Source organism: Hermetia illucens, chromosome 1, assembly GCF_905115235.1.
Source record: "Hermetia illucens chromosome 1, iHerIll2.2.curated.20191125, whole genome shotgun sequence".
Classification (NCBI taxonomy): Eukaryota; Metazoa; Arthropoda; class Insecta; order Diptera; family Stratiomyidae; genus Hermetia; species Hermetia illucens.
Genome location: NC_051849.1, coordinates 28,361,101 through 28,374,430, shown reverse-complemented (window position 1 = coordinate 28,374,430; position 13,330 = coordinate 28,361,101). Strand labels below are relative to the sequence as shown.

The following is a 13,330-nucleotide window of genomic DNA, read 5'->3' as shown; positions in this document are numbered from 1 at the left end:
CCGTCACACGTTGATTAGAAGGCAGAAGTGGCAGTATGTACCTAACACTTTAAGAAAGGGTATTGATTATGCCATACAATGGAATCTACAATCCACGAGTGGCCGTCGGCCAAGAAACAGTGGCTGGAACAGCAGGAGAGCTGAAACATATTCCAGTGAACAGAGAGCGACGACGGGTATGTATGGCTGCCCCATTTGGCAGATAATGTATAATTCTGTGCCGATAGAAGCTTCGATGAACTTGACACACAGACAAGTCCCAGCAATACACAATTATTAAGCGCCTTAACTTCAAAAGATGAGACAGTAAGCATTACCCAAATTCAGTTTATTATGCCAAAAACCTCATTTTTTACATGTACATGTCATCATAGTCGGGTGGTGGTCGAAAAACATCTGGATTCGGATTTGGATTCCTACCGAAAGGACGGTCAGGGTCCGGTGGGCCGAATGGATCGAATCGTGCGCCTGGAGGCCGCCTGAAATTTCCATTATTGGAGGAAACACAAACTCCGCAATGAAATACAAACTTACCTCAATGCTGGATTAAATCCGCCGCCAGGAGGTCCGAATGGCATCCCGGGCGGGGTAAAGATCATACCACCACCTCCACGACCTAAAGGATCGAGATCGCCGCGACCAACATCTCGAAGGGGATCTCGCCTAGTGCTGAAATGACAAGTTGGGAAAATCAATTTTAAGTTGAGAATTAAGCAGAAACGGAGAAAACAGTAACAAGAAACGTCAACGCAACAATTCTTCTACTCCAACTGAGTCAACAGCAAACCAGAAGAATCTCAGCCGCGTACGTGTTATCCGACATTGACCTTGGGATAGCCAACGGATCCGGCGGGAACCTAGCTTCAGGCAAAATAGTCGGTACAGGAGGTGAACGTGATCGAGCTCTCGCCGCCTCAGTTTGCGTCTCCATTTCCTTTTTCGAGCCGCTGAAGACCTGAGTGAATTAGAAAACCAAAAATCACCCGAAGTTATTAAAAGTATAAAATAGACTTTACCGGATCCAGCAACTCCCGCTTCATGCGATCCAAAATCAAATTTACGGTCGGTATCATTACGGGAAGAGGGCCCATGCTCTCCTTAACCACATTCGTTGGACAGATGGAGAGATTCGATACATTCCGTGATTTCGAGTCCTTTAGAAGAAATTAGAACTCAATAAACTTCAACTGCAAGCTCTTCCCCAAAACTCCTCACCAGCAAATTTAGAACGAAATTATTTTCAGTCTTGACTCCTAGCAAAATGTAGACATCGTCCCCGTACCGATATCGAAGGGCGTATTTGTTATTGGAGGCGTTCCAGCCCTCCGGCAGCAGCTCTGAGCCGACATCATCGGGTCCCAGTGTTTTCTGAAAACATAGGAACCTTCTTAGGAAACTGCACTACGAATCTGACCTGGATTGAGCTTACGTCGTCGCCTATGCCGATGCACCGGAACAATGCATTCTTGGTTAGAAACCAGTGGGCCAGGACTAATATAATGTCGAATTCGTTCTCGAGCTTGGAGCAGACAGTTTTGTGAAGCAGATCCCATCCATAGTAGTCGTAGGTTGAAGACATTGTGCAGCCTGCAATGAATTGGGGAGCAAAATTGATGATTGGTTTCGTTAGGCTTGAGTTGCTGCAAGAAATCTTAGATTGAAGCACTTGCAAGAAACTTCAGCATCAATTTGAGTTTTCAAACAAATTTGTGTCCGTTTAACCATCAAATGCGCAGTTCACAAACAGTTGCAACCGGAATTCGGCACAAATGACGATGCACTTTCAAGGATTCCACCGTTGTTTTCCAGAAACTCACGAAGATTGATAATATCGACAGTTTCCACGATTTTCTAAATACTCACCTGATTGTGAGTAATCTGTTATTTAGGCTGAAATGTAAAACCTCCTTGAAATTTTGGCAGATCCAATTTCTTGCTTTTATTTCTGACTGTTCTTGACAATGTTTTGAATGTTGCCGTTGTTTTTGTTGCTACTCTTGAATGACGGTAGGACAGCAGCAACAATTCTCAATAGTGAATGTTTTTGACAGCCGGTGTGGTAAGGGTTGCCAAAGGCATGCAATAAGGTTAAGATGTGGACCAATGATTTTCAGTGTTAACCGGAACACCGGAATGTAATGAAACATCCAATTAGAAGTTTAAATTGAGTGCCGGGAAATATATGCGTGAGGTATGAAAGGTTCGTTACACGAAGTTTCTGATAACTATATGAATTGCAACGCGATCAGGGAAGCAAAACGGAACAGCTTCAGGGAATTCTGTGAAGGGATTGAACAGATCACAGAAGCAACCATACTGCACAAGGCTGTAGCCAAAGACGGGGGAATATCGTCTGTCTGCTTGAAAAAGGAAGATGGGACATTTACTGAGAATGAGGAGGACAGGGTACATCTGCTTCTCAGAACTCATTTCCCGGGATCCTACACCACGGTGGCAGGCGTGACCTGGCCTGACACGCCAACAACGAATAGAAGGGGAAGGAAGGACAGCTGGAAACTAGCAAAAGAGATATGCTCAGAAGTTAGGCTAAGATGAGCAGTGGGAACTTTTAAACCACTGAAATCTCCCGGAGTAGATGGCATTTTCCCAGCACTGATCCAGAGAGGCCTAGGAATTATCTTAGAGTCTCTTCTGAGGATGGTAAGGGGGAACATAGCACTGGGATACATACCAATGCCATGGAGACGGGCAAAAGTGGTCTTTATTCCGAAAGCGGGTAAAAAGGTTCCTTTTCACCCTAAATTTTTCAGACCAATTTGCCTAACATCGTTCGTACTCAAAACGGTGAAGAAGGTCATAGACAACTATATTACAACTAACGTTCTAAAGCGTAATCCCCTACATTACTGTCAGCACGCTTACCGGGCAGGACGGTCAACTGAAACTGCTCTGTATCAGCTGACAGAGGCACTATGGGACGCCATAGAAACAAAAAAAAATGCACTGTGCACGTTTTTGGATATCGAAGGAGCATTCGACAACACATCGCACACAGAGATATAAGATGCCCTGAGCCGCAAAGGAGTAGGAAACACCCTGGCACTCTGGATGGGCAAAATGCTAGAAAGCAGGCAAATAGAGGTACCGACAGGTACAAATTCTATTATCATAAACACCACTCAAGGCTGTCCACAGGGTGGAGTACTATCGCCGCTAATGTGGAGTATGGTAGTGGATGAACTCCTGGACATGTTAACAAATACTGGAATACAAGTCCAGGGTTACGCGGACGACATTTTTTTAATCTAGTAGAGGCAAATATGAAGATACTCTTAAACCAGCAACTGATTACTTGGTACACTGACGGATCCCTCACAGCAAAGGGTGTGCCGGTGTCATTGGGCCAATGAAAATGTACTTTGAGCCAATGGGCAGGTACACTAGCATATTCCATGCGGAAATATACGCCATAGACAAATGTGCCTCCTTTAACCTGCAAAGGAACTACAGGGGGCAGAACATAGCTATTCTCACCGATAGCCAAGCAGCGATCAAGGTACTTAGGTCAAACCAGGTGAACTCTAAACTGGTATGGGAATGCCTTGAAAGACTGAATACACTCGGCTCGTCCAACAAGGTCTGGATACTTTGGGTTCCAGGCCAAGCTGGGTTGGAAGGCAACGAGGCAGCGAACGAACTAGCCAAGAAGAGAGCAGGGACGCCTTTACACGGGCCAGAACCCTTCTGTGGAATCGGAAACGGTTTCATGGCTATGAATCTAAGAAATGAAGAGGAACGGTTGAGGGAACTATACTGGGCGGGCCTACTGGGGATGGTGCAGCCCAGAGTGCTTATTGGGGTATACGAACCCCATCCACACAAAGGATTGCTTAAACCTCACCAAAAGGAGCCTCCGAATCATAGTGGGAATTCTCACTGTCGGCTGAAATATCACCTAGGGAAGCTAGGGATATCTACGGACACTGCCTGCAGGTTATGTGAGGAAGAGGACGAAACCTCTATTCACGTCCTGGGACAGTGTCCGACACTTGTGCAAAGAAGGTCGAGGTATCTGGGAGAACACTTACTACCAGATGCAAGGCTGAAAGATCTGGAAGTAGGGAACATACTAAAGTTCCTAACGGTTACAGGCCTGCTTGAAATACTATGATCAACAGATACACTATAACCAGTAAAAGGAGCACAATAGTTCTTCAAGGACGCGGTGCGGCTTTCCCTTAACAAAATAATAATAATATGAATTTTATATATTAGACCATTCATTTTAATGTGATCCTGACATTTCATGCTGCCTTAGGGTACCGCAAATTCACACGAAATAGGCAAATTATAACTTTAGATAAAATTTTGTGGGAAATTTAAAGTCCGAGTGTTTCTTGTTAGCTCCAAGCTATCATCAGTTCATGTCAGCGTCATGTCATTTAGGATCCCTAGCCCGACTTAATCCTTCGAAGAACTAGATCGGCGTATATTTCCCCTATGACGCAGAAGAAGCTCCCAGTGGCACATTCATCAGGGCTATCTAATATGCCAAAAGTAAAAGCGTTGCGATAATAGCCGAATATGATGGCAACGCTCAGCACATATGCTGGGGAAGTTCCAACATCAATGCAAGAGGATCGAGACTACTGGAGTACCTAGTAGGAACCGATTTGCAGATCCTAAATGTGGGTAATGAACCAACTTTCTTTAAATTGATCAGGCGAGAGGTCATCGACATCACGGTGGCATCTCCTGACATCGCGGCTCTGATCGGAGAGTGGAGAGTATCAAACGATATCACACTCTCGGATCACAGACGCATTGATTTCGTTATGGGCATGGATCCACCTCCACCCACTCCATTTCGGAATCCGAGGAAGACAGATTGGATAGTGTATCAAACAGAATTGAGCGCCCGAGTCACGATCCCTGGGAAGCGCATCAAATCCATTGCTGGAATTGAGAAGACAACCCAGATGATCACAACTAGCATGAGAGAAGCTTTCGAAGAAAGCTGTCCACTCAAGATGCTTAAGAAGGGTAAAACATCATGGTGGAACTCGGATTTGGTAAAACAGAGGAGAACGACAAGGATGCTTCTCAATCGTCCTCTGAAAGGTGAATCAGGCACTAGCTGGAATCGCTATAAAGAGGCACAAAAGGCTCTAAAGAAGAGCATAAGATCGGCTAAACGATAATCTTAGAGACGCTTTTGCGTAGAGACTAACTCTCTTGAGGCAACCTCAAAGCTGAAGCGGATTCTGGTCAAAGAACGTAGCCAGAAACTGGGTTATTTACGTTTACAGAATGGGAAGTACACAGAAAGCGATGAAGAAACGGCAAACCATTTGCTTGAAGTGCACTTCCCAGGCAGCATCCAAAATCTAATCTCGGGGCCAACAGGTGCATACAGCCCTCAACCGAGAGACTGGGATCTGGCATGCAAAGTAGTATCACTGGAGCGAGTGAAATGGGCATTTAACTCGTTCCATAGATACAAGTCTGCAGGTCCGGATGGCATCATCCCCGCGCTAGTAATAGAGGGATTGGATGCCCTAGGTCTACACATTCGGAATATATATCGTGCATACCTAGCACACGCTTATATTCCAATTAAATGGCGGGATGTGAAGGTGTTGTTCATTCCCAAACCAGGAAAACCCACCTAACAGACGCAAAAAGCTTTCGACCGATCAGCCTAACGTCTTTTCTGCTAAAAGGACTAGAAAGACTAGTAGATCGGTTCATAAGGGGTATACACATTCCTAAGTGGCAACACGTCTACCAGAAAGGCAAATTTACGGAGACAGCACTCCATGAACTTACGGCAAAAATTGAAAAGGCGATGTCCGAAAAAAAAAACGCCTTAGGACATCGAAGGTGCCTTCAATTATGCCTGATTCGCGGCAATTTGTGATGTGGCAAGACAGCATGAAATCGAACCGCTGCTAATCATTTGGATCGTTCACATGCTAGAGTGGAGAAAAATCCAGTCTATTGAAGCGGGATGTCTCAGGGGCTGCCCACAGGGAGGGGTTCTCTCTCCACTGTTATGGCTCTTGGTATTGGATACCCTGCTGTGGCTCCTGGAGGACAAAAAGGTCTTCCCGCAATCATTTGCGGACGACCTAGCCGTAATAATTACCGGCAAGTTTGCAGACACAGTATATGACCGCTTGAATGCAACTCTGCATGTAATCCACAGCTGGTGCGTCCGCAATGGACTCACGATGAACGCTAGGAAGACTGGACTAGTTATGTTCACTAGGAACGTCAGGTGGGGCAGCTATACGCTACCCACCTTAGCAGGGGCGGAAATCCAACTGGCACAAGCAATCAAGTACTTAGGAGTACATTTCAACTCCAGTGGAAGCATCATATCCAGGAACAATATCAGAAATCCTGCAGATTGCTCTGGTGCTGTAGGAATGCGACCTGGGGACCTGGGGACTTTCACCTAAATGGATATACTAGATGTATACATCCATAATAAAACCCATTTTGATGTATGCATGCATCGTCTGGTGGCCAAGAATGAACTTTGCTAACGGCAGGAACCTGCTAACGCAGATTCAGAGACTTGGTTACCTAAGTATTACTGGAGCAATGAGTACTACGTCGACTGCGGCACTTGGAGCTATCCTAAATGTACCCCCATTCACTTGGAGGTGAAACGGAAAGCGGCCAACGACGCATATAGGCTTGATACCATTGGGGCGTGGAAAGGCAGTCAATCAAACGGTCATGCGTCTATCTGGAAATTCCTTGAAAAACATACGGTAGCCCTGATGCCGACCGATCATATGGTTTCCAGATTCGTCTTTGAAAAGACATACACTGTCGTAATCACCGAAAGAGAAGAATGGTCGAAAGTGGCTATGAGTCTTTTCAGATTACAGACCTAATAATCTTCACCGGCGGGTCAGTCATGGAGGATGGATCGGGCGCAGGGGTGTTCTCGGAGAATCCAATTATAGAACTGGCCAGACCCCTCGGAAAAATGACGACCATATTCCAGGTGGAGATATATGCCATTTCATTGGCAGCAGAAAAATGGCTGCGACAAAAAGAGGGGGGGGGGGGCGCACCATTCGAATCGGTTCCGACAGTCGGGCGGCATTATCAACACTAAATGGCAACGACATATCGAAACACTGAACGAAACATTCCTGATGTGAGTGCTGGGGCACTCTAACATCGCCGGTAATGGGGAGGCTGACAGACTGGCTCGCCGAGGGTCTGGATCCACAATGGTAGGGCCAGAACCAGCTCTTGGAATCCGATATTTACTGTCAAGTCTACTCTGAAGGGTGAAATGTCAAGGATTCGCGCAACCAAGTGGAGAACTTTGGACTCTTGCCGCCAAGCGAAAATCCTTGTGAAAGAGCCTAGGGCCATTAGAGCGGCATTTTTGTTGTCCCTTAAGAAGTGGGACATGAAAACCCTAGTATGGCTTTTGACGGGACACTGCTCGCTTAAACTACCATATGGAAAAGATTAGGGTAGTGGATTCGGCTATGTGCAGCCAATGTGAGGAGGAGGAGGAGACGGACTTGCACTTTTTATGCAGCTGCTCGGCATCCTCAGATCTTAGACGAAGACACCTTGGCAAGGTTTTCTTCAATGAAGAATCTGCACACTCTGCCTCTGGAGAATGTTCTCAGATTCGCTAAAGCCTGCGCATTGAATAGGCAACTTACGGGGATAGTATAATGGGCCTAACAATGGCCTGAGTGCTCGGAGCTGCGGCTCCCCCCAGTTAACTAAACTAACTAGCTGAAACATATTTCAGTGAACAGACAGTGACCATGCGTAGGTGTGGCTGACACACTATGCCCCATTTGGGAGATGGCAATATGTCTCGGTAGAAGCTTCGATGAAATTCGACAGATTAAAGTTCCTAACACAGACAAGTCCCAACAACACACACTCATCAAGCAACTTAAGCTTAAAAGATGAAACATTAAACATTCCCAAAATTCAGTTTATTAAAACTCATTTGTTAGGTACATGTCCTCATAGTCGGGAAAAATATCTAGATCCGAATTGAGATTCCCACCGAAAGGATAGTCAGGGTCCGATGGGCCGAATGGACCGACTCGTGCGCGTGGAGGTCTTCTGAAATTTACATTATTGGAGGAAACACCAACTCCGCAATGAAATACAAACTTACCTCAATGATGGATTATACCTGCCGCCAGGTGGTCCGAATAGCATCTCCGGCGTTGTAACGATCCTACCACCACCTCCACGATCTAAAGGACCGAGATCGCCGCGACCAACATTGCGAAGGGGATCGCGCCTAGTGCTAAAGTGGAAAAATGCGAATATCAAATTTAAATTAAGAATTGAACAAAGAAAAAAGTAACAAGAAACGTAAACGCAACAATTCTTCTACTTCAAATGAATCAACAGCAAACCAGAAGAATCTCAGCCGCGTACGTATTATCCGACACTGACCTTGCTTCAGGCAACATAGTCGGTACAGGGGGTGCCCGTGATCGGGCTCTTGCCGCCTTGGTCTGCGTCTCCATTTTCTTTTTCGAGCCATTGAAGACCTGAGTGAATTAGAAAACCAAAAATCACCCGAAGTTATTAAAAGCATAAAATAGACTTTACCGGATTCAGCAACTTCCGCTTCATGCGATTCAAAATCAAATTTACGGTCGGTATCATTATGGGAAGGGGGCCCATCCTCTCCTTAACCACATTCGTTGGACAGATGGAGAGATTCGATACATTCCCTGATTTGGAGTCCTTTAGAAGAAATTAGAACTGAATAAACTTCAACGCCACACTTTTGCCCGAAACTCCTCACCAGCAAATTTAGAACGAAATTGTTTCCAGTCTTGACTCCTAGCAAAATGTAGACATCGTCCCCGTACCGATATCGAAGGGCGTATTTGTTATTGGAGGCGTTCCAGCCCTCCGGCAGCAGCTCTGAGCCGACATCATCAGGTCCCAGTGTTTTCTGAAAAGATAGAAACTTCCTTAGGAAACTGCAATACGAATCTGACCCGGGTTGAGCTTACGTCTTGGCCTACGCCGATGCACCGGAACAATGCATTCTTGGTTAGAAACCAGTGGGCCAGGACCAATATAATTTCGGATTCGTTCTCGAGTGTGGAGCAGACACTTTTGTAAAGCAGATCCCATCCATAGTAGTCGTAGGTTGAGGACATTGTACAGCCTGTAAGAAATCTAAGATTGAAGTTTTGCAAGAAACTTCAGCATCAAACCGATTTTTAAACAAATTTGCGTCCGTTTAACCACCAAATGCGCAGTTGGCAGACAGTCGCAACCGGAATTCGACACAAATGACGATGCACTTTCAAGGATTCCGCCGCGGTCTTCCAGGAACTCACGGAGATTAGTAATATCCACTGTTTCCACGTTTTTTGAAATACTCACCTGGTTGTGAATAATCTGTGATTTGGGCTGAAATGTAAAACCGCCTTGAAACTCAGCAGATGAAATCCCTTGCTTTCGCTTCCGGCCGTTCTTGGCAATGTTTTAATGTTGCCGTTGCTTTTGTTGGTACTCTTGAATAACGGTTGGAAGCAGCAACAAGTTTGAATGGAACAGAGAAACAAATGAAACATCGAATTGGAAATTTAAATTTAATACCGAACAATGAACAAATGCATAGGATAACCGAAATTCAAATGGACTTGATATAAAACAAGTCATTATTGTTTAGGTTTAGATATAAAATTTTTGTGTATTTCATGTGTGAAAATATTTCGTTACACAAAGATTCCGTTTCTACGTAACTCGCAGTTCATATTGTATATCATTTTAAAATGTTATATAATTCCTTCTAATGTGATACTAGCCGTCCATGCAGTCTCGGTATAGTCTAAATTCACGCGAAGCAATCAAGTTTAACCTACTATTTTTTTATTAATAATAGTGCACCATCACAGCCTGTATTATGGTTTATGTTTTTTGGCAAATTTTGTAATCCTAGGATGAATTTAAGGGAATTTTCCCAGTAAAATTCAAAAATGTAGTAATATACTATTTATTTACACGAACAGAGATCTATACATGATTTATTTCGAAGCCTGATAATGTATATAGGTAGGGACCGTCCCTGCATCGGAGAAGGTGCTAATAGGATCCCAAGCCAAGGTGGAACACCATACGCCGAGGGCTGCGTGGCCAATGGGGAGCTTGGTCTTTAGTATGAGAAGTCTGAATACCTTGGTCACCTTCAGTTTCAAATAAGACCCTTACTCTGGTGGCCGAGCCAGCCAGGGTGGACATTCTTTCCGGACTACTCGTGGGACCAAGACATGGACTCAATTATCAAAAAAACAAAATCGACGATAGAAGAAGAGGGGGTGATGCCAGGCGCATCATCGGAGGACGAGCTGCTGGCCTCCAGCCAGGAGACAGTAGCCGTCGAGAGCAGTACACTCGGTGTCAGCCTTAGCACCGTTGTGCTGAAACCAACCGCAGGGAGCTCCCGGAGCGAAGCGGCAGACGAACTAGTGGCTTCCAACCTGGAAGCCGTCAAGCTGGGTGTAGCGAGTACCAGACATAGTACTCCTAACTCGAAGTCCTCAGCATCGGGGGATCCTTCGAAGGCGAAAACCGACAAGAATGCCGGTCGCCGGAAACCGGCTAAGAAGCGAAGGCCCAGGCGTGTCCTGCTCAAGAGCCACTACCAGAAGGCCATGCATATTCTCAGCAACATTGCTAAGAATAAGGAGGCCGGTACTGTCGACGAGCGGGATGAAAAAGACCTCGCTAAATACCTGGCGATTGTTGATGAATACAATAGCAAACGCCTGGCTGACGAGCAGAAGGCGAAGTCCATCGCTCTAAAACGCAATCGATCTCAAGACGCGGTCGAGCAATATAAGAAGCGGAGCAGAGTGGGCAAGAGCGCAGACGTTAAGCAACATCCGAAGGAAATTGCACAGCAACCGTCAGCCGACGGGCCACGTACTGCGAGGCCCTTCAGCGACGTGGCCAGGAGCCACTTACGTGTAGCGCTGGCGGATGGCAATCCTGCTAACGGCAAACTAGCGCTGGAGGTGTGAACCAGTGTTGAGGCCAGGCTGTCGGGCATGGTCTATGAGCATCTCCTGGACACCGAAGGCAAACACCCGGGACTCATCCCCCACTTTGATTCATCTCAGGTGGTCCGTGGGTTCCACGTAATAGCTTACATGGACCAGTTCTCTAAGGACTTTCTCGGTTCGTTTGTCGCTAAGATCAGCGACGTTTGGGAGTGCGTTAAGCTGAAGACCATCCCTTACAAGGAGATTCCCAGGAGACCGGTCTCTCGCATCTGGTTGCCGAAGATCCGCATAGATAAAGACAAGCTCGTCCAATTCCTGCGCCTTGATAACCCCGGGATTCCCATGGACAACTGGGTTGTTATCAAGGAGGAGGAACCTCAGACAAATAGCCAGCCTGTACTACACCGTATAAACGAGGAGTGCCTGGAGGCACTGGAAATGGCCGACTATAAAGTGTGGTTCGGAGTCGGGAATGCAAAGGTAAAAGTGTTCCGCTCTGCAAAACGGGACAATGACCTAGACCCAATCGACGCCGCCAGCGAGCTGTTGAAGGAGATGACGATCGACGGTCCGACGGGGACTGACGAACCTCCCACGCAAGCGGTCATGCTGAGGGTATGGCAGATAAATCTGCAGCACTCTAAGTGCGCCTCGGCTAATCTGCTTGTCTTCATTTTAGAGGAAGACATCGACATCGCATTAATACACAAGCCTTGGGTCGGAAGCGACCGAACCATCAAAGGAATATTTTAATTTATTCCACAGCACAGGAGACGCTGATCAGGATAGACCTAGAGCATGTATTCATGCGAGGAAGAGTCTGCACGCTTTCCTGTGCCTGGACCTGAGTTCCAGTAACCTAGTTGTGGTCAAGCTGGAGAAGGCGGGGGCAGAGAACATGTATATTTCCTCGGTTTACATGGCTCATGACCGATCAGCTCCTCCAGAAGAACTACAACATGTGACGAATACCATAGCAACAAAGAAAGCCCACCTAATGCAAGGCATACGCTTTGGGGCAGCTCCGAAATAAACGAAAGAGATGAGTCATTCTTTGATTTTATTATTACTTCAAATCTACCGGCGTGTAACAGGGGCAGTACACCAACCTTCCATTTCCCCTGCTCGGAGAACTGTGATGGTTGGGAGGAGGTCCTTGATATCACCCTAATAACTGACAATAGGATTCTTAGGGTGGAGGACTCGAGAGTGTCGGACCAGAGATCCTTCTCTGACCACAGTTGGATACTCTTCAGTCTAGATCTCGCCGCAGAGGTCTCCAAGCCCTTTAGAGACCCCAGGAGGATCGAATGGAGAAAGTTTGGTCAGGTAATTAAGAACAAACTTGGTAGGGTTGGCACGACAGACGAACTAGAGTCAAAAGTCGGGGGTCTGGAGAAGGCATTCAATACCGCCTTTAAAGTTTCGTGTCCTACTAAGTACAGCAAAAAGACCCTGCCACCGTGGTGGAATGAAGATCTCTCTAGCCTCAGGAAGGTGACCAGAGAAATCTTCAACATCTGCTATAGGCAAAAATACTGACAGTCATACAAGGACTGCCTGAAGAAGTACAAGTCGGCCATCAGAACCGCCAAGAGGCGGTCTTGGTTGGACTATTGTCAGAACATCGAAAGCACAAGTGAATCCGAGAGGCTCAGTAAGATTCTGTCCAAGGAACATGAGAGCCCATCTTTTCTTAAAAAGTCGGAAGGATCCTGGACGGAATCTTCTGGTGAATCCTTGGAGCTGCTGGCTCAAATGCACTTTCTCGCCAGCGAGGAAGACTGTGAGTTAGAATCTTGCGTGGAGAGTTTGCAGCCGCCCCAGTTGTACAAGAATATCAAATCGATAATTACCGAGGATAAGATCAACGGTCTCAAAGTTGTAATCTCCTATCTTCATTGTTTTCGATTGACCAGTGCAATTCGATATTGTTCGTTCTTTCAACTTTGGCTTCGTCTTGCCCTCATTAATGTGCAGTCCACGATCTCGCGCCGCCTGCTCGATCTGGATGAAGCTAGGCTGTATATCTCGGATTGTTCTTCCCATGATGTCAATATCGTCAGCGTAAGCCTGTAGTCGAGTGGACTTGAAGAGAATGGTACCAATCGCATTTACATCTGCATCGCGAATCACTTTCCGCAGGGCCAGATCAAAGAGGACGCATGATAAGGCCATTTCTCTTAGGACGTTGTTGATCTGGAATGGTCTCGAGAGTGATCCTGCTGTTTTATCTGGCGTCGCACATTCGTCAGGGTCAGTCTAATCAATTTCGTCGAGATACTGAATTCTCTCATGGCCGTGTACAGTTTTACCCTGGCTATGCTATCTTA

General features: G+C 46.2%; 1 protein-coding gene across 4 annotated transcripts; it reads right to left on the bottom strand.

The window, feature by feature from the left end:
- Window positions 1-312: 312 nt before the first annotated feature.
- On the bottom strand, window positions 313-9,470 carry LOC119646992 (proteasome inhibitor PI31 subunit). 4 transcript variants are annotated; one of them, XM_038047708.1, is made up of 7 exons: window positions 9,376-9,470; window positions 8,997-9,154; window positions 8,783-8,935; window positions 1,017-1,154; window positions 810-955; window positions 535-669; window positions 313-479 (listed from the first exon to the last, which is right to left on the bottom strand). In XM_038047708.1, exons 2-7 carry the CDS (start codon window positions 9,144-9,146, stop codon window positions 353-355), a joined length of 849 nt encoding a protein of 282 aa, XP_037903636.1. In that variant the 5' UTR covers window positions 9,147-9,154; window positions 9,376-9,470; the 3' UTR covers window positions 313-352. The 4 variants fall into 4 exon arrangements, with proteins under 4 accessions (XP_037903636.1, XP_037903635.1, XP_037903638.1 ...); XM_038047707.1 differs by lacking the exons at window positions 8,783-8,935; window positions 8,997-9,154; window positions 9,376-9,470 and adding exons at window positions 1,216-1,368; window positions 1,430-1,587; window positions 1,864-2,031; XM_038047710.1 differs by lacking the exons at window positions 8,783-8,935; window positions 8,997-9,154; window positions 9,376-9,470 and adding exons at window positions 1,216-1,368; window positions 1,430-1,587; window positions 1,864-2,029 and having other exon boundaries at window positions 828-955.
- Between the last annotated feature and the right edge of the window lie 3,860 nt (window positions 9,471-13,330).